The 23,929-nt window shown below is 37.3% G+C and overlaps 1 protein-coding gene across 3 annotated transcripts in view; it reads left to right on the top strand.

Moving 5' to 3' along the window:
• Positions 1 to 23,929, top strand: part of DCUN1D2 (defective in cullin neddylation 1 domain containing 2) — a 32,707-nt gene that overhangs the window by 4,809 nt on the left and 3,969 nt on the right. For all 3 annotated transcript variants that reach the window (XM_054077744.1, XM_054077751.1, XM_054077760.1), the window contains exons 3-7: positions 1,855 to 2,023; positions 4,647 to 4,777; positions 17,598 to 17,680; positions 21,826 to 21,922; positions 22,645 to 23,929. The exon at positions 22,645 to 23,929 is cut by the window's right edge and continues 3,969 nt beyond it. In XM_054077744.1, coding sequence (XP_053933719.1) covers positions 1,855 to 2,023; positions 4,647 to 4,777; positions 17,598 to 17,680; positions 21,826 to 21,922; positions 22,645 to 22,724 — 560 coding nt within the window. In that variant the 3' untranslated portion in view covers positions 22,725 to 23,929. The remainder of the gene's footprint in view (positions 1 to 1,854; positions 2,024 to 4,646; positions 4,778 to 17,597; positions 17,681 to 21,825; positions 21,923 to 22,644) is intronic.

The following is a 23,929-nucleotide window of genomic DNA, read 5'->3' as shown; positions in this document are numbered from 1 at the left end:
TGTCCTATTTTGAGTATATAGATATTTTTTAATAATCCTTTATTATGGGGTAATCAGTTGTGTAGCAACAAAGAACCAGCAACACTGTAGCACCTCCTTTTTTGGGGGGGGGGAACCCCGGAGAGAGCTACTTTTTAATTAGTTTTTTTAATACGTATGTAAATATATATTTAACATATGTAAGCAAGTAAAAGATATAGATATGTACATATATATTTAACATATGTACATATCTAAATCTCTTACTTGCTTCTTGCATATCAGTCTTGGAGATTGCTGGGAAAAAAAATATATATACAAATTTGTAAATGCTACTAAGAATCTCTAAAGTGAAAAAATGTCACAAATGTTACTTATGATTTTCTGGCAGTGGCAAACTGCACCACTCGGCTTTTGTGTAAGGAAGTCCAGTCGTTTTTATGTCTGTATTTTAGCAGCACTTGTTTGCACTTCTAGCACTTTAACACTTCAGTAAAGCGGTAAGCTTGAACAAAACCTTCACAAGATTTGAAAGAAAACAACAAAACTTTTCCTTTCTTCATGTGTATCTTAAACCTGAGTCATTGTCCTCCCACCAACAGGGAATTCCTTTGTCCTACACAGCCTGTGGAATACCACATTGTGGTAACCTTTGGAATACTACATACACTGCACTATATTTGAAATCTGATATGAGAAGTGTTTCATTTTCTGTCCTGTCTTTGTCTTAGTTTCCTTATCCATCTATCCAGCAATTCCATCAAAAGAACACTTCCATTTTTGTTCCAAGTTACCTGGATGATGTGAAACATGATAAGGACGAAATAGTCCTTGTTGAAATGTCAGTTTTTCCACTGATTTCAAGAATAGTGCATTTTTTGCCTTTGATTCTCCAGTTACTCCCCAAAAAATGCATTTTACGTGTCTGAGAACTAGATCTGGCGTGCAGTAGAATACATATATTTGCTTGTAATTCCTGCTCAAAAGGTCCCTGAATTATACCATGAGTGTAATTCTTCTTTTAATGGATAGAAATCTTTGTTTGCTAGATTAACTTCTTCTCTGCATTTTAGCATTTCTTCCACTGTATTGGCTGAAAAAGTGGAAGAAATCTTAGCTTAACACCACCAAAAAATAAAAAAGTTAGTTTTCATTAGATGTTCTTTTTAATTTTTTTATCAACTTATTGGATAAGGGCTTAAAAATAGCATGATTGAAAGTCTTACCAGTTTAAGGAGTTAATTTTAAATTGACTTGAGGGACGCTAGTCTATGTAGCCCAGCTTACAATATGGACATATCTTCCTTATCACAAACTGGAAAAGACAGTTTTGTAGTTTGTAAATTTTCAGGCTTTGAAAACTAAAGTTGGTTTTGTTGTTCTGCTGCCTGGATTTTTTCATAGAGTCATAGAATGGTTTGGGTTGGAAGGCACCTTAAAGACCATCCAGTTCCAACCCCCCTGCCGTGGGCCGGGACACCTTCCATTATATCAGGTTGCACAAAGCCTCATCCAAACTGGCCTTGAACACCTCCAGGGATGCGATATCCACGACTTCTCTGGGCAGTATCTCCTCAGTTAATTCAGATCTTTCATAGAGCATTGTGGAGAGCAGACAAAACTATTTGATGTGAGCTGATGAATTTAGGAAAGAGTTACAAACCAATTTCTAGGCAAGATTGCAGAATACTTCATCTACTAACAAAGACTCTTCAAGTTACTTCTAAAATTAACTAGAATTAAAGTGAAGACATTTGTGAAACTTAAGACGAAAATAAGACCTGTAGTATGCAGTATATCAAAGCTGTGCAGATGATTACTTGTAAATATTTTTTGTAAATAATTGCAGTTTTCTCTCTGTATTTTGAACTGCAGACCCACAAGATGAAAATAAAATTGGCATTGATGGAATTCAACAGTTCTGTGATGATTTAAGCCTGGACCCAGCCAGTATCAGTGTTCTGGTTGTAGCATGGAAGTTCAGGGCAGCTACTCAATGTGAATTCAGTAAAAAGGAATTTGTTGATGGCATGACAGAGTTGGGGTAAGTATCCGTTTCTGTATAGTTCAAAATGTGAGGCCAGAGCTCTGTTTATGTTTAAAACAGTTTTAATCAAATTAAATTCTTAGCGTGAAGCTTCAGAAAGCTGATAAGGCTGGTGCCTAGCTTAACAGGTGCTAAATAGCATCCTTCTTCCTTAAATCCATGCTATACTGCAAAGCCTTAACAATGAGCGCAGTAAGGGGGAACCAAAATAAGTCCTACCTGTACAGCAAGGAAAACAGACAGATGTCCTGATCTTTTCCTGTGATTCATATAAACATATGCATGGTTGTGTTAAGATTTTTAGTTGGATCATGTGCTGTTAAAAGCTGGAAGTCACTGGAAGATGTATGAAGGGGAAAAAAAAAAAGTTCAGTCAGTGTTGAAGCAGAAAAGAAATGGGAAAGCAGAAAAGAACCTTTAGTTCTTTCCCTTTACCTTAGCATCACCAAATGCAACTTTTTGCAAATTTTACAAACCATAGTTTTCTCTTATTCCCTTCTATACTTGGTATTTCATTTTTACAGAATATCTATAAGAAATTGAAATAAAAATTAGGGTATTGGCAGCAGAAAAGGTTGTTTAGTCTTGCTAATAAAAGTTTTTTTCTTTCTTGGATAGTGGAGCTGTTCTGGATAATAGATTTTGAGGTTAAACCACGTTGCCTCAGTTTAGCAGTAAAGTCAAGCATTTATCACCATAGAATAGTGTTTTATGTTTTAACTTCTCCTTGGAACAGATGCCATAAATTTAATATGTAGAGGTGTCAGAATGTTAAAACAGATTTCATTCAATAGGTGGAGAATTACACTTATTACTTGTGCTTATTTTTTGCAGCTAAATCGTTTCATTTGATCTTAAAATGGCACTTTATCAATACTTTTCTACAGTAGACCAACTTTTCACAGATGCAGTGGTTGTTTCTTGAACAGGGGTCCTAGCATTCTATTGTTACTGACCTCATCAGTCACTGATTTCATACTAAGCTTTCCTTTTTAGGTAGGGGTATTCAGTAATTGTGATGAAATAACTTTTAATATCATCTGAAGTGTGCTTCTTTATTTTGTCTCTTCAGGTAGGTTTGGATAGAGTCTGTGAGGGTAATTATGATTTTCTAGCCAAGGACAGCAATCAGGTGCTTATATTGCTATAGTAAACGCTGCCAGCATTATTTGATAGAACTAATTTAAGCGGTTTTTCTAAACCAACTGTGGCTTCTGGCTTGGATTTAGTTTTGTAACTACGTTGTCACATTGCTCCTGTGTCCTCATGACTGTTTCTGATACAGTTCCACAGAGGTCTGTGATATTTTTTATCTCATTCTGCTCAACACACATCACTGTGTTCTTGGGAGCATAATGTGACCATACCTGCTGATATATTGCTTATTGAAACTTTGGAATGACTTTGTTACATAATGGAGGTGCAGTGTCCGTGGGTTTTAGCGTTGAACATAGGTGAAGATTTGAATGAGAAGAAATTCCCTAAGGCTTAGATCATATAGCACCTTTAGGATATGTGTGGGAAGGCATGCTATTTGTCCCTATTGTTAACTAGGTCAAGCATCCATGAAACTGAAGGTCTCAGTTAAAGACTGTTGGTGGAATTCTTTATTTTTTCTCTGCCAGATACTGCTGGAGGCCAGAAAGGTGCTTTTTTTTTATCTGTAGCATGCAAGGTAGTTAAAACTGCATGTTTATTTTATGGATTTTGCTATAGTTGCCCATCCTTTAATAAAACTGTTCTTGAATATTTAGACTAAATACAAATATTTAGTTACTGAAAACTTTCAAATACAATATGTTATTTATGATAGCTGCTTCTTTGAAACCTATTTCCTTTGCTTTGAATTTCTAGGAAGAATTCAAAATATTGGTAATATTCTGTAAACCTTGAATATTCATTTGATTCCCTCATGTGAAGTGAACCCTTTTTCTTTTACAGTTGGATCTTGTCAGCTCAGATGCTCTCACTGAAAATGCTCCAGTCTCTTGTTTTTAGGGATCTGTTTCTGTTGATATCTCAGTAACTTAAGTCTGTCTTAGCTTACCTATGCCAGGCTGTTAAAGGGTTTGTCAGCCTTCGAACTACTGTCAAAGGCTCATTTTTTCCCTAGGTTTTATCTGCAAGTGTTCTGTGGTGGGAAGAGGATGACTGCAAATCATAGTTCATTTTATTGGAAAGTCCTGCAATGTTAAGGTTAACCGTAAACAGAGTAGACGTGTATCTAGATTAAAGCAAAAACCCACAACCTTGTGTTACTATAGCTATAAATGCGGAGAGGACAGATTTCAGTGAGAATTATATGTTCGTTAAGAAGGGAATAACATCTTTTTTTTTTTTTTCTACTTCACAAACTTACAAAGACATCAAGAAAAGAAGTTAAACCACTGAATCCTGTTTGGCTTATATACTTAATGGATGCCTATATATAATGTTCCACTTTTAAATCGTTTAGTAAGTTTTATATTTTTAAGCATACTATCCAGAAAGATACTCTGATTTTCTCTTCGGTACTGTTTTCTTTTGCTCAAAAGCTAAACTTTTAAAAATAATAGAAGGAGGGGGAAAAGGTAAAAAGAAATCTTAAATATTTACAAGTAATGCAACCTCTTTTGAACAGGTGTGACACAACGGAAAAACTAAAAGCTCTATTGCCGAGACTGGAACAAGAGCTAAAGGATCCAACAAAGTTCAAAGATTTTTATCAGTTTACTTTTAACTTTGCTAAAAACCCTGGACAAAAAGGTCTAGGTAAGTAGAAAAAATAAAGAAAATATCTACAGACATTGAAGTCAGTTTTCTAATTGATGATTGTATAGTAAATTCATTATTGATTTATGTCACTGACTTCTCCTCTTTCCCATCTTCTTTCAATTAATCTCTTCTTTAATGTCCTCTTGGTACAGGTAATTTAATGGGCTTTTCTGCTGGTATTGACATTTTCTGTCCTCCTGTCAAAGGAAGTTCCTACTTTGTTCAGAACAACTGAAGCAAGATGTTAATACTGGCTCTAAAAGAGAGAGAGAACTCTGGGCAGAAGTTGTTCTTTAAAGAATTTTCAGTTTTAGCTCACATTTTTTAAGTAAAGTTCAGAAAAAGAATATTCTGGACTTGGTTCAAAGCTAGTGAACAGAAATAGGCACACAGTTTTATAAAATATTATTATTCTTTATGAAGTTTGAGATTTTTCCTGATCTATGCCTTGTATCCATTTTACTCCAGCAATACGTTATTTGAATTTCAGTGTTTTGTTCTCTTCAAAAATATCTATAGTTTGTAAACAGATGGAAAAAATTGTAAGATGAAATCTGATGTCCTTTGAAATTTACTTCCACTTTCAGAAGATACTGTGTAGGAAGGAATTTAACAGGTTTGTGTGTAGAATAGCACCATACCATCATCAGTGTTCTCTTTGTGCTGTGGGTAAAAGGAAGTGGAGGTTTTTTTAGCATAGTCACTTTAACTCTGTGTCGATGTTACTTGGTGAGCATGTCAACAAATACTTCCTGAAAAATTATTGGAAGAGTAGTGAGGTGGAAGAGCAGAATATTCATTTAGACCTTCTCAACCAGAGATGTGTCTTTCACATTCTTTTTTGGGGAATTTTTTTGAATAATATCTCTTGTATTTCCCAGCAACATTTTTTTTTCCTCATTTTATTTAAACTCTAGGCATCTTTTAGCCAGCTTCTATTTTTCTTTATTTTTTGCAGCAATTTAATTTTTAATTATGTGTGCCACTTTCGTGGGTCATGTGCCACCTTCCCAGGTACAAAAATGCAATTATCTTGTAGTGGTTCTGTGAGGCCAGTTGGAATTCACATCCCTTAGTAGTTGTTCATTTTCTTGCCTCTCTTCATTAAAAAGCCTAGTACTTACAGACTGCAGAAAAGGTAAGTCACTTACAGCTGAGGCTGGAAGTTACAGGATACCTAGAGAAATATTACAAATGGGTTTCCTGTTTTAATTGGATCAGTTCCAATGTGAAATTCATGTACTTGGGAAATATGTCTCAAAAGCTTTTCACCTAAGCCTGTGCAAAGGGAGAAGAAGGGAAGGCGACCCAACACAGATTATGGAACTGAATGTACTCTCTATGTGACATGAGGAGGACAATGGAAAATTAGTTGTTTTCCCTTAATTCTGTTGATTTGTTATGGAGGCCTTTTCATTTGTCTTCTCTATTGTGTAAGAAGGTATTTCTTGGCAATAAATCACTAAAGTGTCTTCTTGCACTGCGAGTTGAAGTGTTAGTAGGAGAAAGTAAGAAGTGCAAAAATTAAAATAAACTGTAGAAAGAGATGATGGGTTCTGTTGCTGATTTCAGTTTTCAGGAATTGTAATAATCGTGGTAAAACACTTTCTTAATTTCAGGTAGTGCTTAGACTCTTTCTGGTTTTGCTAAGATTATTCTAGATGTTAAATAAGTATGAGCAGGCGCCAGCGCTCTTATTTCAGTGGACATGCACCATATTTCTGTCTGGTGTGAACTTCTGTCACTATAGGTCTAGTAGAAAGAGAGTGCTGAGCAAGCATATTGACTAACATGACGTTTTAGAATGATTGACGTAAGTGATAGCTTATCCAAACAAAAAATTAACACTGTGTAGGTTTGGAGTTGAAATCTTTTCAGGGAATGCCATTATATGGAGCAGAGCAGGGAGGTGGTGTTTACAAGTTAGCTTTTACAACATACGGCTTCTTGCTACAATTATTCCAAGAGTTATGTTTGTTCTCTTTCAGAAAATAAAAAAAGTGTTTAGCAAGGAAAAAAAAAGTAGTTATCTTGCAGGAATGTTAGTACAAGCTGAGAATTCTAGTTCCTTCAGCTAGATTTAATGTAGGCTTAGGTGCTTTGTTTTATTTTACATCCTCTTCCTCCCTCTCTTCATAACTAGAATCCTAGAATCATTAAGGTTGGGAAAGACCTCTAAGATCATCAAGTCCAACTGTCAACCCAACACCACTGTGCCGGTTAAACTATGTCACAAAGTGCCACATCTACATGTTTTTTTAACATCTTGAGAGAAGCAGACTTCACCACTTCTCTGGGCAGCCTGTTGCAGTGCTTGACCAGTGCTTCTTTTGGTAAAGAATTTTTTTTCTAGTATCCAGTCTAAACCTCCTCTGGCACAACTTGAGTCCATTTCCTCTCATCCTATTGCTAGTCACTTAATAGAAGAGACCAGCATCCACTTGGCTACATCCTCCTTTCACGTTTTTGTAGAGGGCAATAATGTCTTCCCTCAGCCTCCTCCAGGCTAAACAATCCTAGTTCCATCAGCTGCTTCTTATAAGACCTGTTCTCCAGCCCCTTCACCATCTTCATTGCCCTCCGCTGGACATGCTCCAGCTCAATGTCTTTCTTGTGCCGTTGTAGATATGTTCGGTATTTGTGTCCCAATGACTGTGTGCCCTATTATCAAGGAGATGTGAGAATGTACACCTAAATTTGTTGCCAAATAAGCTGGTGTATATCTCACCTCACTCTGTCTAGGTCGTCTTGGAATGTTGACCTCCCCTTCTTCCCCACGTTCACATTAGATGACATGCAGTCCTAAGTATAGGATGTTGTTAGCCTACAGCCCTAGCCGTTTGCCTTAAAATACTTCTGTTGACATGCTCTCCCGATAGTGCTTGCCTGCTCACTCACGTATGTTTGCATTTGAATCATGAGTTGAAGACTTAAGAGGTCAGTAAGTTTATGGAAAGTAGGGATGAGAGTGAGTAGTTTAAATGGATGAAATGGAAGTAATCAAAGGAATTATTTCTGCACTTTCTATTACAAAATATTTTAATGTGATTTTTCTTGAGAGTGAAGTATCCAGTGCTTCCTCTTATCACACTCAAAGCTTAAATTACCAAGTCTGGTAGCAGTTGCGCTCATTGTTTACGTAAGTCATCTAGTAAGTGTACATGTGACCTATGAATGCGCCAATTTGAAAACTAAGCAAATTTGACATAGTGCCAGTGGCAAAACGGAAATCCTTACTCTTAGCAGATTGTTAATAAAAACCTTTTGTAAAAGAAGACAGAATTAAAATGGTCCTTCTGTTGGATCCTTCAGGCTAAGTACTAATGCATCTTTTTTAATAGAAATAAAACATGAGCATAGAGCTCACCAGAAAAATGTCTGTGATAGGCAAAGGTGATTCATTTATGCATTTTTTTTGTGTTTATTATCTTAACATAGTGGATCTATGAGAAATTATTGAAGTACCTCTAAAATGTCCAAACACCTATATTTTGGTTAGGAGTCATGTTTGTTCTATCAATATTTTAATATGTTTTCAATTACTTTTTTTTTTTTATCTATTTCTGCTATTTTAGGAAGTGATAAGCAGCACTTATTACTGTATTTTTTGCCCCATCTCCCCTGAAGAGCATCAGGAAATAGAAAGATTCTTGGGCTCCTTTTCAGTATGTCACTTCTTACGTGTTTGGCAACTATGTATGCATCTTCCCTGCCTCTCTGGACATGAGTTAAACCGACTACCCCATTAAATTCTATCTTCCAACTCTCTGTTGTCTTCCAATTCTCTTTTGCTTTACAGTACAGTTGAACTAATTTTCTCTTGGCTTGTAGTGCCCAAACAAGCTAAGTATCTTCCATGTACCTTAGATATTTGTTTTATAACCAATTATTAAGTGTGCTTATATTTATAACACCGATACCATTTGCGATCTGTTATTTTATTTGGTGTCTGCAGAATTGCAATGCATCCAATTGATTCTTTTCTTCTGTTTCTACAGTCAATTATTCCCTCTAGCTATATGACTTTGCACTTCTCTTTCATGAAATCATTCTTACTAAATTCCAGGTGGTTTTCCAGTTTGTCTAAATAATTTTGAATCCTAATCCTGTCCTCTACCATGCTACAATTTTTTCAGATTTTCTATAAGTTGCAGATTTAATAAAAACTTTCTTTGTTGAATCATCTGAGTTATGTAAGTATTGGACAGCGTTAAATGCAGGGCTGGCCCCCATGGACAAGTTACTTTCTCCCAGTTTGGCAGAGAACCGCTAAGGTTCTTCTAGAACATCCTTTAACCTCTGTGAAGGCTCAATGATGATAGGTTGCAGTTTGAGATTGCTTCAGCATACCCAGATGAATTTCATCATGTCTAGTTTCACTTTGGCCCCTAGTGCTTTCAGAATGAATTTTTAAAAGCTGTTTCTGAGATTACTGTCAGTTTGCATTGAACCCTTTTGCCTGGTCATATATTGAAAAAGTCTCTGGGTATCCCAAACATTTCTTTCTCATGAGATATCAGCAGAATGTGTAATATTTTTGTTGTCCCAGATGCGGTTTGTAAAGGAGGGAGTGGGAAGGCACAGACAGCCTTCTTCAGAACTTTTTTTGGTGATGCTCAACACAGTCATCCACAGAATGCAGTATATTTTACTCCAGGAAAGCGGTCCATGGGGAGGGTTGTATGTGATATTTTGCGTTTTATATATTTTTAGAACACCCTGTCTTCCGTTTCTTTTTAATTTCATCTTATTCTACAGTTCCCCTCAAAATCAATGCAAGAAATTTTGCCTTTGTATAGTTAGATGGGAAGAACCCTCTACAATAAATTATGTCTACTCTGTTGTTCCTCAAAATAGGTGCAGAGAGTTCAGTACACTGATACTCATTCCTAGAAATAGGACGACCTTTTATAGGAGTCTCTTTTTCACAGTTTGTGGTGATACTAGGGAACTTCTGTTTCTCTTTATGTCTGCAGGACTTCTGTCTCTATAGTCTCATCCAACTTGAATGTTCCCATTTACTTTTATTGTCCAGTAGTAAGCTTCAATCTGGACAGAAGTAGAAGTAGTACCAGGCTCCCTAGATGACAGCTCCTGTAAGAGTGAGAGGCGGGAGGCAAAAGCATGTTGCATAAGGTCTACCAAGATTTTCTTTGAGCAGAAAATGATGTTCTGATTAATATTACTGAGGACCCAACTGTCAAGTGTCTTTCAAATTCATCTGAATGTATGTGATTGTTATTGAAGAAAAAGGTGGATGCTAGTGACTGTTAAGGCTGTCGGGGTAGGAAGAATGCAGGAAGAAAGGATAGTGAGGTTTCAATGCAGCAGTGCCATCTCACTGGCTGAACGTTGGACCTGGCAGGCTTGATATTTAGATATATTTAACTTCATCTGAGTGTTTTGCATGTATTTTTGAGATAACATAAAAGGTGCAGTTTATTAAGGTCTAGCGTTCCATGAGAATTTTACAAAGAATTATTCTGGATAACTATGATTCTTTAATCTGTTCTCTCATGTTCTCACTATTGTATTTAGTACAATAAATCTTTAAGAGTTGCATTATGCAGATTTGGAGAGGTTTTATCTCACCTTCTACCCCCAACTTTACTTTTTTCTGCTGCAGTCTGATTGAAAATTTGCATCCTAGCTCTTGGTTGTGAAGTGTGCTAAAGAATGGAATTGTAGATCTTTTGTCATGTTGTATACAGAGCAGTTCAGATTTTGAGCTGTTCAAGCTGGAAGGGACCTCAAAGATCATCCAGTTCCAACTCCCCTGCCATGGGTAGGGACACCTCCCACCAGACCCGGCTGCTCAAGGACCCATCCAACCTGGCCTTGAACACTTCCAGGGAGGGAGTATGGACAACTTCCCTGGGCAACCTGTTCCAGTGTCGCATCACACTCATCGTGAAAAATTTCTTCCTAATGTCTAATCTAAGTCTTTCCTCTTCCAATTTAAAGCCATTCCCCCTCATCCTATCACTACATGCCCTTGTAAAAAGGCATTCACTTACTGTCAGTCTTTTAATGAATCTCCCCTTGAGCCCCAACAAGACATGTTGAGGAGTTTCCTCATGCTCAGGAGTTGACTACAGTTCATTTCATCCCAGTGGAGGTACTTAATACGTTCTTTAATCATCTTTGACTTTCCACTTGGAAACAAATCAGATTTGGTCCTTCATCGCTCTTTGTGGTCCCTTCACCTGCTTGCTGGCTCAAAAGATTGTGCTTCCTTCTCTCTGCCAGTTTCCTGGGATCAAGCAAAAGATGATGCATGAAGAAGGCATTCAGACTTGAATCAAATATTCCCTCAAGAACAGGAGAATGACTGTCTTTGCATCCAGTATGTGGACTTCAAGGAAGTTACATCTTCTATGAGCAGATGAGTATAACATGCTCTTTTTAACTGAAGCAACATCAGCTTTGGCTTTCATCATAGCGGTATCTCAAGATTCTTTGAAAAGGCACGTAGACATTAGGGAAGGATATCTTTCCCCTCTTCTTTCTTTCTCTCCCCCCTCTGCTAGTTATCAAGATTTCCTTCACTTTCAATGAAGAATTAGATTGATCCGTTTGTAGGAGTGAGTGGATGAAAGAAGTTGAGGGAGTCCAATAAATGAATTTCATGTTTTCTTTGGAAGAGATCGGCACATGTTGTATTTTAGGTGTTTCCCTACCCTTGGTCTGTGCATATGGTCCTTGCTTTATTTTATTCACATTATTCTTTCTGAAAATGCCAGCAATTCAAGAAAACCTTAGTATAGAACAGAGTGCTTTGATGAAAAAAAAAAAATCCAATAGTAACAGCAAAGGTGTGGCGTAACTGGCAGTTTTATTAAGGCCTCATTCATTATTTTACTCATGTTAGGCTCTTATTTGGGAAATGTATATTCAGTCTACTTTAAGTTATCTATTTAAGGTTATCTAAATTTTACATGGAGAGATTTGTGGAGTCTAAAGGGTTTTGAAATGGGTTACAATCAGGTGTGTTGGGCTGCACTCATTTAGATAGCTGTCTTCTAAGTCAAGCTCACATTCATAACTCATTGCTTACAGCTTTGCAGGGATGAATGGATCCAACTAAACTGGATCCGGTATTTGCATCAAACCCCTTATTCATTTTTTCTCTTCTCTACTTTTTTGGGGGCAGCTCCTAATTGCAGATAAGGTCTGTTTTGCCCTAAACTTTTGGCAAATTGGTGAAGCATTTTTAGGTTGAATGCTGATGGTATTTTCTTGTTATTTTGCTATGTAGATTTTATTTGTTTGCAAAAGAAGAAAACATTCTAATTAGGAAGCAAACTAATTATTTTGTCCATGTTCTTAGTAATTTGGAAGCCAAAGAAGACTCTTAGAATCATTCAGAAGTGAGGAAACAAGGATTCCAGTAATTCACTGAATCTTGCAAGTATTCATTTGATGTTTTTTGGTCAGGTAGTGAAATAGTCCTGTTTTATTTAAACAAAAGTGCAGTGTACTATTTGGTTTAGCTTTACAGAAGTATGATATTTGCCTGTGATCACCGTGAAAAAACAAGAAGAAAGAGATCAAAGAATGTCAACCAAATGATACTTTAGGGCAAATTATATGACTGTAAAGAAAACATCTGACGTTTGGACTCTTACAGAGTCTAAATGTATTTTTACAAAGCATTTGAATGATGAGATAGATTTATTTGTCTTGCACCTGTCCACAGTAATTTTTTATGCAATGTTGGGAACACAAGAGTTTATTGCCTAGTCTTCTGTTTTCAAAGCTGTAGAGTAAGTTTTGATTACAGCACCAGGCATAGAAACCCTCAAACAAAGGGGTTCTTGGCTCTGAAGTTTTCATTTCCAAAACTTTTTTTTTTTAATTCCTTATTAACTTGTCTAATAAAAGTAACATTTTCCTCCTACATTCTTTACTAATTTGTTGGTTTGTGTCTGTAGGTGGACTGGGTAAAACTGATGCCTCCTGTTATTTGGAAAAAAATAAAAATGCTGCTGATGTAATTTGAGAGAGTACTCTTTGACTATAACACATTGCTGAGGTCTGATACTGGTAACAAGCTGCCCAAAATCTCTTATAGAGATGCCATATAAAGTAGCAAAGCTTTACAATATTATTAAGAAGATTAAACATCAATAAAGAAAGAAAAGGCAATTCTGGGACAATCTGTTAATCTCTAAAGATAAAATTATTTGTTTCCAAGCTCTAAAGCATGATATATTCTAACATCATAATGTACACAGCCTACTTAATATGCTAACTAGGGACTATGAGGACAGCAGTGGCTAATGTTGAAGTATTCTTATAAATAACGATTTTCAAATATCATTGTGAGGCCAATGTAATGCTTCTAGCCTTTTTTTTCCTTTAAGTTATATCAGCAATTTAGGTGAATTATTTTTAATACTCTGACAGCTTCAAACATGATTGCACGAACAGCTCTGTTGATGGGGCAATCTGACAGAGCTGGAAAGTGGTATTTGGCAGAGGATGACAAGTGAGTGCTGCACTCCGAGTGCTGCTTTGGAACAGCAGGTCTAAATGAACTTCATTTCATGTTCCTCATAAATCCTACTATCCAGCCAGTTCCTTGCTATCTGTTGATTTATCTCTGTTTTCTCACTTCCTTGATTGCTTCTGTGCAATGACTTCATTGTCCTTGTCCAAAATGATAGCAAAGGGATGAGGAACTTAATTTGATATTTTTAATTGATGCAAGGCTCTAATAATGATTTTTTTTTTTTTGTTAACAAGATGAGCGTTTGATCAAATCTTGAAAGTAAACCCAGACTGAGTAACTGATAATGTATTTCTCCTGCATTAATTGTGCTAATTTGTTATCACTTCAAGCTTTCTGTTCAATCAAAGTAAAAGAGGCTGAGGGCTTTTTAAAAACAATTTCAGATGTTTCAGAATAGATCATATCGCATGCGAAATGCTTTTCTTCTGATTGCGAAAAGCTGATTGATTAAATAATTCAGAAGTGTAAGAATTCCTTTTAAAACATATTAAAACATGTTTACCATAATAAACATTATTTAGCAAAATAATGTTTAAAATAATTAAAACATTTTACTATCATTTTCCTCCTGCTTGAACTTGTTTTGCCTAGTTGTCGTATATATTTTTAAAGGTTTTTTTAGAAATTTCAGTTTTAATAATTTTGTAATGGCAATTGATATCAGTTTTAGGTGACTCAGTTCTTAGGGGTTCACTGCAGAAAGCTTTATAGATGCTGTATGTAACCACAATTAGATCAAATATCCAGAAAGCGAAATATCTAGATATTGAAGATTTATTTCAGTGTATGCAGAAGAGTTTGGACTGGACTGGAGCCATTATACTAAAGGAGCCGGATGGCATAGAATACTCACTAGATAGTGACACTGAAAATATTTTGGGGCAAAGGGAAAGCTCGAGCCATTTTATAATGTACAGTGTATGATGTGATATTTTTATTATGTTTTTTTAAACATTAACTGTTCAGTAAGTTTGTGTTTTGGTGTCATGGTTTAGCCCCACCCAGCTAAATTTTAGCAGCTAAAACCGTGCAGTTAAGCTTCCAAAATCCACCCCCCCATCACCCTGCAGGGAAAGAGGAGAGGGAAATAAGAGGAAAAAGGCTTGCTGGTTGAAAACTAAAACTACAGCTTTAGCGAAGAAATAATAATAATAGTAATAACAACAACATCGTCATCTCTTAGAAAGTAATAAAATATATACAAATATATGAGATTGTGCATGCACCCCTCAATGCAGACAGGAGGGAATGGGTCCATGGGTAGGGGGGAGCTGAATTCAGGAATTGGATTAAGGAACACAGAGATCTGGGATCAGAAACAACCAGACAGGTGAGGTCCTCACTGGACATCAGCCATTGCAGGTGAGAGAGAGACCCTTGTGATCTCCTAATTTTACACTGAGTATGATATATATGAGATGGAATACTCTGTTGGTCAGCTTAGGGTCACTTGCCCTATTCACCCCTCCTCACAGGTGCGGCCTCTTTTCCAACAGCTTGAGGATGGTGTTGGTTAAGTATAAGCATTGGTCTTTTTGCATACCAATGCCATGTGTTATCTCTTTTAGAGAAGAACACTGTCTCAAAAACATGCAGTTAGCTTTCAGAAAAATGAATTTACTTACAGCAGCTGAGTTAGTCACAAACCAGACTCTAATTTAGCTCAAACCACAACATTTGGGTATGAACACGGATGTTTGCAATGAAATTTCCTCTAAACTAGTCCTTGCTTAGGCGTTTGTTTCCATAGATTCATGCATCTGTCTTTTCCTTTCCATTTGTAAAATTTGTGTTATTAATCTATAATGTAGGAAGCCTGTTTTTTGGTACAAAACTAGCATATTTTTATAACTGTAGTTTGGTTTAATTTTATTTGTAATGATGCCTTCATATCTATACAACGCTGAAATAAGTATTCCTAAGACTGCCTAAGAAATCCACGCATAGCAAAAGCATCTTCCTGTAGGGATGTGGAAGTCCCATGGCATGAGGCTTCTTTAATCTAACTATCTCTCTCTATATATATCTTTTAGTGGTGTACTAATTGTAGCAGATACACAGACTCCACAGCATTAGTGTTTATTTTTACTACCATCAGCATCTCAATGCAAAACTGGAACTCTGTGTACTAAGTCTTCCCTTCAAGGCAGAGAAATCCTCTTTTCTGTTCTCCAGTGTTAAGTTTTTCATCCTAGGTGGGCAATTGTCTTTAAACAAAAGTGTAGCCATGTCCCCTGAGAAGGTAGCACACCTGATAGCCTACTTTTCTCCAGTAGTTTAAGACAGCGTAAACAGGCACCACTACCAAAAGTGATTGTCCCATCTAGTCCTTTTGTTCAATTGTCTCTTGTACAATATCTTTATGAGTTTGTCTGATTGCAGTGAAGCAGATGAGGAAGATCTTCACCTTGTTTTATTTTTTTCCTTTGAGCTAATTTTAACCGAATTTTGGACTTCCCTCTATGTGCTTAATGGGGAGAGCACCTCCAGTGTGGACAAGTTGCAGCCTCTACAGAGCAGCGTCCTCAGTAGGATATGGTTTTGTTGTACATAATAGCAAATAATTCCTGTATCTTTGTGCAGGAGAATCAATTTTCACGTATATGTAGTGGCACCTTTAACCATCTTTGTTTCCTCACCTGTACCTTCTTCCCGTTTCTAAGGAATATTTAATCAGAAGTATATAAACTCTTCTGCTTTTAAAGTGTTTTTTCTTCAAAGTGCATTTTACTTAATGTTGTCACATGATAGATTTGTAAGATTGCCTTGGAGAGGTTGGGTCTTCGCAATGAAGCCTTCGTGAATGGGATCAAAGCCCGTCACTTCACAGCGAAGTTAAGAAACCCTCAAGATTTTTCACGTTTCTCCTTTTCTGTTTCTTTTTCTTGTCATTGGAGATAACGGATACGAAAAATTAATCTGCATATCTAGACAGCAAGTAAATGGTATTAACTACTATTACTTACTCTCTTCTACTTATTTTTTATGAAAAGAGAGCGTGGTGGCAAAGACAGGAAGGACTGAAGGGAGTTTATTAGGGCCCAAAGATCTGTACTGAAAATCACTCTGATCCTAGTACAAGAACTAGGAGCCGTGTCTCTATATAGGTAGGTGTTGGCGTATTGCATTTCTCTGCATATTAACCATGTGGCCGCAGCCCTCTATGATACAGGCTCTAGGGAACTAGCTGTGTTAAAATCTGGAACATCTCTTTCAGGCTTGAAACTTGATCTCAGGTGTCAAGGTGTCATTTGTTTTGTAAGGTGATACGTACAATTTCAAATAACATCCAAGCTTCCATTTTAGTTACTGTGATAATTTCTTTCCATTCTTCAGACTTTCTATTAAGTTTCATATTTCCTTTTTACTTACTTTACACTGAGAGCACAAACCGAAATCTTTATGGTTTAAGAAAGGCTGTCCTTTATTTTGTGGTTGCATAGCAGTATGCATACACTTAGCGCTGTTACCAGCGGGACCAAGCACAGAAGCCATTAGGTATTGTGAGTTGCTAAGGGTGTAAACAGGCCTTCGAGAAAACATCCTTTCTACCCTCGTATTGTGTCTAATATTGCTCCTACTTTTCTACTTGAGTGTGTGGCAGGGCTTGCATCCTCCTGTTGGCGCACATGAGTTGAGCTCTGCTCTCAGATCAGTGGTCATGGTACAGAATAAGGGCTCCTTTCTCGTTCTTACATATTCAGTGTTGGGATTAGGTGTTTGTCTGTTAAATGATTCTACAAGATGAGAATCAGCAGAATTGTTGCTGTAAGGGGTGCTGTAGCATTATCATGCTCAGGCAAATATATATTTTTTTTAATCTCTTTGTCTCTTTATTTAAATTCCCTTTGAAGCCAGCAGTCAAGAGTGTCCAAATGTGATAAATTAAAAGGAATTAGCATCTGCAGAGTTAAATGTTTGGTTTTCTGTCAATATTAGCTGTGTTTAGGCATGAATCTTTTATTCTGTAATTTGTAGACAGATGACTTGATGACTATTTTGTTCTATTTCTCTAGATTGAAAGTAACTTTAATGTGGCACTGCTGGATGGTGACAAAAATATTTTAGTCTTAATGACAGCAATGTTCCATATGCAATTTATGCCACTGCTGCTTGTCTTCCACCTTTTCGGTTCAGTGAGAGTAGAAAACAGTTTCTTATAATCTTTGCAGTGATTTTAGAAGAATGTTATTCCTTTGTATCATGATATACTGGAGGTATAGCGTGATTAATTATTTAACTGTAAGAGTTCTATTGCATGTAACATGCCATAATATTTACATGTTGCTTTGTCTCTTGCAGATCTAGAAATGGCAATTGCATATTGGAATTTAGTCTTGTCAGGAAGGTTTAAATTTCTAGATCTTTGGAATAAATTTTTGTTGGTAAGTACATGCTGTATTCCTTCCTGACTACCTTATTTTGCAGTAGCTTGGCTTGTAGGCTGTGTGCTTACAATCAAGAAAAAGAAGGGATGTCTGAGTACTTCCTTTGAACTTTTTCCTTTTTGAAAACTGATATAAAATAGCCTTAAATCTAGTGAAATTAAATTTTCTATATATAATTTTCTAATTGAAAAGAATGCAAAAAGATGTGGCAGAGCAATAGAGCGCTCTGCTTGGTTAGTCCTGTATCCTCCTACTTATGAAAGCTTCTGCGTGAAATGGAGCCGTGATTGTAGATTGAACCTACATTGCCTTTGTTCTCAAGACAGCTGTGATTATTGTCAATCATACATTTTACCATGCTCTGCCGTTTATGGAATTAGTGCATAAACTCTGTCTTTTTCAAATGCCAATTCTGTTATGACCAACTTAACCTGGGAGGCTTTTCTTTTTAGGCGAAAGTTCTTCTCTGAGTAATTATTCTGACTTATTTTTTAGATAATAGTTGTGAACTGATCTTGTTTTCTATAACCAGTGCAATTCTGTGGGCAGTGGAGTAAAGATGCATAAATTAAACTTTAGAAATCACAAAATATTCTTATTGAAGACCTGATTCATTCATCCGTTTTTCTACATTTGCATTTCTATATACTTGGAAAAAAACCCTCTTCTATTATTTTACATAATGTACAATTTATCTTGATTTTTTCAATTTATCCTTTTATCTGTAGGTTAGGAGGATTAAGAAGTCTTTCTGCATATTGTCTCCAAATGCTTAATAGGGAAAGCGTGCACTTTTTGTGATATTTTCTTAATTTTTTTCTAATTTTTTTAGCGATATATTTATTTTATTCACTGAATGACATACCGTGTGAAAACATGTCACGTTTTAACTGCCTTAATACACTTAACACACCCAAATTCAGATGTATAGGTGAAATTGAGGAAAGTCCTAATGCTTTTCTCACTTGGCTGTGTGATCAATTTTATTACAACAGACAGTTCTGCAGATCTCTACTTCACGCAATAGTCTAGATGATGTGGTGCCTTCCTTTGCTACAAATATTTAACCTGAATGTTTACTTTGGAAGAAATGGTTAGATTAAATAAAATCAACCTAAGAAAGGAGCAAATTATGACTGTTTAGGGTGGGAGGGCTTTTTTATTTATGTTTTGTTAGGCTTAAGGCAACTTTTCCAGAAGGTATGTTTGGCTGGTCATGTTTTTTGCAGTCAAGATAAAACATTTGGCTTGAGTGAGAGGACCTGATTGCTGTTGTGTTGGTCATCAGCCTGATTTTGGTCATGTTCCACATTTTTAAAAATGCAGTTTGTTCTCAACACTTTAGAATAGAGGAAGATCAGGTTCGTGAACACCTGAGGAACCTGAACATATATAAGTCCGTGGGACCTAAAGAGATGCATCCCAGAGTCCTGAGGGAATTGGTAGATGTGGTTGCCAAGCCACTCTGCATGATATTTGAAAAGTCGTGGCAGCCAGGAGAAGTCCCTGGTGACTGGAAGAAGGGTAATGTTGTGCCCATTTTTAGAAAGCGTAGAAAAGACAACCCTGAGAACTACCAACCTGTCAGCCTCACCTCTGTGCCTGGGAAGATCATGGAACAGATCCTCCTAGAAGCTATGCTAAAGCACATGGAGGGCAGGCAGGTAATTAATGGCAGCCAGCATGGCTTCAGCAGGGGCCAAGTCCTGTCTGACCAACTCAGTGGCTTTCAATGATGCAGGTAGCCGCAGCAGTGGAAACGGGTAAACTGACGGATGTGATGTATCTAGACTTCTGTAAAGCATTTGACACAGTCCTAAACAACATCCTTCTCTCTAAATTGGAGAGAGATGGATTTGATGGGTGGATGGTACGGTGTATAAGAAACTGTTTGGATGGTCATATCCAAAGAGTAGTAGTCAATGGCTCAAAGTCCAGATGGAGATCCGTGACAAGTGGAGTCCCTCAGGGGTCTGTACTGCGACCAGTGCAGTTTAATATCTTTAACAATGATATCGACAGCGAGATGGAGTGCACCCTCAGCAAGTTTGCAGATGACACCAAGCTGAGTGGTGTAGTTGCCACACCGGAAGGATAGGATGTCATCCAGAGGGAACTGGACAGGCTGGAGAAACGGGCCTCTGAGAACCTCGTGAGGTTCAACAAGGTCAAGTGCAAGGTCCTGCACCTGGGTCGGGGCAATCCCCGTTTTCATTACACGATGGGGGATGACGTGCTTGAGAACAGCCCTGCAGAGAAGGACTGGGGGGTGCTGGTCGATGAGAAGCTCAACATGAGCCGGCAATGTGTGCTCAGAGCCCAGAAGGCCAACCATGTCCTGGGTTGCATCAAAAGGAGCGTGGCCAGCAGGTCGAGGGAAGTGATTCTGCCCCTCTATTCCTCTCTTGTGAGACCTCATCTGGAATAGTGTGTCCAGTTCTGGAATCCTCAACGTAAAAAGGATATGGAGCTGTTGGAATGGGTCCAGAGGAGGGCTACAAAGACAATCAGGGGACGGGAGCACCTTCCCTATAAGGACAGGCTGAGAGAGTTGGGCTTGCTCAACCTGGAGAAGAGAAGACTCAGAGGAGATCTTATAGCAACCTTCCTGTACCTGAAGAGGGCCTACAGGAAAGCTGGAGAGGGGCTATTCATAAAGGCTTGTGGGGATAGGACCAGGGGGAATGGGTATAAACTGGAGAGGGGCAGATTTAGACTAGACATTAGGAAGAATTTCTTGACCATGAGGGTGGTGAGGCACTGGCACAGGTTGCCCAGGGAGGCTGTGAATGCCCCATCCCTCGAGGTGTTTAAAGCCATGTTGGATGGGGCCTTGGGCAGCCTGGTCTAGTGGGATGTCCCTGCCCATGGCAGAGGGGTTGGAACTAGATGATCTTCAAGGTCCCTTCCAACCCTAACTATACTATGATAATATGACTGCTTAAGAAAACCCCATCCAACCAAAAAAAAAATCCCACAGCACAAAACCAAAAGCACAAAAACAAAACCAACCAACCCTTCACAGAGCAAGTCTTATCATACAGTTGCAAATTTGCTGCATATCAGAACCAAGTGTTGAAATTAATTCACTGTTAATCACCTCTGCTATCTTCAGTTAATATAGCAGTATCGGCAGATGAAGGGAGATGTGAGTGATCTGACTTGATCCTACAGATCACAGCTGCTTGGTAGTTGTGTTTCCCCATGTGCTCTCTCTTCTTGGGAGTGCTAACTTCAAAAGCTAACAATAGCTGACTGGGACTGAAGTTTATTCAAGTGCTGCTCAAACTGGCCAGAGTGGCAACTAGTGGTTGTGAATGAGTTGACAGAGAAAGATTATATTTGAAAGTGGTGAGGCACTGGAACAAGTTGCCTAGAGAAATCATGGATGCCCCATCTTTGCAAGTGTTCAAGGCCAAGCTGGATGGGGCTTTGAGCAACCTGATCCAGTGGGAGGTGTCCCTGCCCATGGCAGGGCGGTTGGAACTAGATGATCTTTAAGGTCCCTTCCAACCCAAACCCTTCTATGATGATTCTATGGGGAAACCTGACAAGGAGGTGGTAGTAGAGAATATGACAGACTGGGAAAAAGGAGACTGGACAGAAGTAGGGTAAATGCAGGTAGCGCAGTGTGGTGAAGGAGAGAATAGCTGAAGAGAGGCTGAGATGATGGATCCAGAAAGCAGCCAGAGTGAGAAGAGTATAAGTGTAAATGTAACCAAAAAGTTGAAAGAGAGACTGGGTAAACATAAGTAAAAAGAGATAAGGAAAAAAGACCTCAAGTTGAAGTGGCAGAATGCTAATGCATGGCTGCACTGTTTCAGAACCTAGAATGGATGCAATTAAGTAGAAATATAAAGTGCATTTGGTTTATTCTTTTCCATAACAATTTGGGAACGCATATCCTGAAAGCAAAGTGGAAGAAATAAAACAACTGTCAAAGACTTCTTAACGCTTTTTTTTGCCTTCTTTGGTATTAATTTGTTCTGTAGCTTTGTTTGAAAGCTCTTAGCTTTATTTAAGGAAAAAAAGAAGGAGAAATACTTGTAAAACCATGTATTTCTGTGCAAGTCAATATAAAATACCTCTGTGGAATTTGTAAGTAGTTTGGGTTGAACAGTACCATTTTTCCTTCTTGACAGGAACATCATAAAAGATCGATTCCAAAAGATACTTGGAATCTTTTGTTAGACTTTGGAAATATGATTGCAGATGATATGTCCAACTATGATGAAGAAGGTAAGGAGCACTTGAATATCTTTAAAAATATTGCTCTAAACAAACAGCAGAACGTGCTGGTACCTTCTGTCTTAGTTTGGTTACCCTCAGAGGTTTAGCTGCAAATGTAGTGTCATATTTATTGCCAGAACTGTAATGACAAGATTAACTAGTATTGCTCTAATATGTAAATAGAGTGAAAGGTACTGTCACACCATGTTATAGTCCGTGCTATTTGAACCTGTTACGGTACAAGAATCTCAGTGACACTGTAGTTCTTGTACAAAAGTGCTGATAACTGCAAGGATATACCCCATTTTTATGCTTGCAAGAATGTCTACATGAGCTTCTTTTTTTTAACTAACCTAAAAGCAGTTTATACCTTTTTATAATACTAATCCTACAAATCCTTTTTTCAAATGACTATGTATAGAAATATTTCCTAAGCTATGAATGGCTTTAATAGGAATGCCATGGTTCTGCTGTCAATTCATGTTTAGAAACTTTGTAGTGTGGATTATGCTTTAAATACATTTTATTGGTGCTAAAAACTGTTGCTGCAAGAAGCGATTCAAACGTTTAATTTATTAGTTAGGTGCTCTTTTTCAAGTGTTTATCATATCATGCATGTCAAAAGCGAGGCTAGGCCAGAAATGTCAAAATGAGCTTCTGTATTTAGAGACCACACTGATTTATTGCTGATAACGATACGTTAATTTATTAATTGCTTGACTTCTCTTTAGGAGCGTGGCCTGTTCTTATAGATGATTTTGTGGAATATGCACGACCAGTAGTCACAGGAGGAAAACGTAAAACTTCCTAACCTCAGACTTGTCAATGTGGACTAAACACGTGCTCTGACATCAAGGAAGAAGTGTTGACTGATAACTGCGCACATACATGGTTTCAGTGGTCGTAATGAGATGTTACGGACAAAACTGAAATTCTTCCTTTCTGGCTAAAGAAAATGATTGGTTGCTTCTGGACACTTTAAGAACAAACTCAGAAGATAGTCCAGGCTGTTTGTAGGCTGTTGGCTTCAATTATTGTACTGGTTGTATCATATAGGATGTAGATTTTTGCATGATTTTATACTTTGGAGAAGTTTAACTACAGGCCATTTTATTAAAGTTTTGACAGCACGGCATGCCATTCAGTTCCTGATCCAGAGTGAACACCAGCAGCTACATAAATAAAACTGTATTATATTGTACTTATATTAAAAGCAGTATTTGTGATATATAAATTAAATCCCTAAATAAAACTTATGCAGTATGTTGTATTTTTATAAAAGTTAGGTCCATGGATCTGTCCTAATATGAATTGTAACAAAACAAAAAAACATGCTTTTTTTACTTGTTGCCAAAATTTTTCAATTTCTATTTTTAAGTCCTAGATGTATAGATTGGTTACATCCAGCCTTTTGTTTTCTCCCAGTAACATTAACTTCTTCATTGGTCTATTCTCGAAGCGCTTGGACATGTAACAGTAGCATTGCTGAGGAAGGACTGCTGTCCTGTGCTGTGTTGCAACTCTAGCTTTTCTATTAACCATTTTAAAGTACACATTAAACAACCAAAGATGCTTTTACAGTTTCATGTTTGACTATCGTAATTCAGTTAATCTTCAGTTATGTGGGTTTTTTTACTTTAAATAAAGAACTGGTAGAATATAACTTTTAATTTTATTTGTAGCCTGAAACATATCATAAATTCTAGCTAAATACAGCATAGTTATTAATGCAATTCCTGTCATGTGTCACAGAAAATAAATGTGAATAAGGCCAAAGCCTTAACTGATTGGCTTCCATTTTTGAGAAATAGTTGGAGGTAAGGAGACTTTCCGTTAATGGTGAGAAGCATTCACGCCTGTGGATGTATTGTGTATTCAGTAATGTTCATTTAAGGGGAAAACAAAAGACTGAATTAGTGCAGTGTAATTGATCTCAAGGCTAGTGGAATTGAACCAGTTTTCACTAAATCTGAATTTCTGTAGTCATTTGATTCTCTCCTTTCACCAGGTATCGAT

This window comes from Cuculus canorus, chromosome 1 (genome assembly GCF_017976375.1).
Source record: "Cuculus canorus isolate bCucCan1 chromosome 1, bCucCan1.pri, whole genome shotgun sequence".
NCBI classification, from domain to species: Eukaryota; Metazoa; Chordata; class Aves; order Cuculiformes; family Cuculidae; genus Cuculus; species Cuculus canorus.
This window is presented reverse-complemented; position numbering and strand designations above follow the sequence as displayed.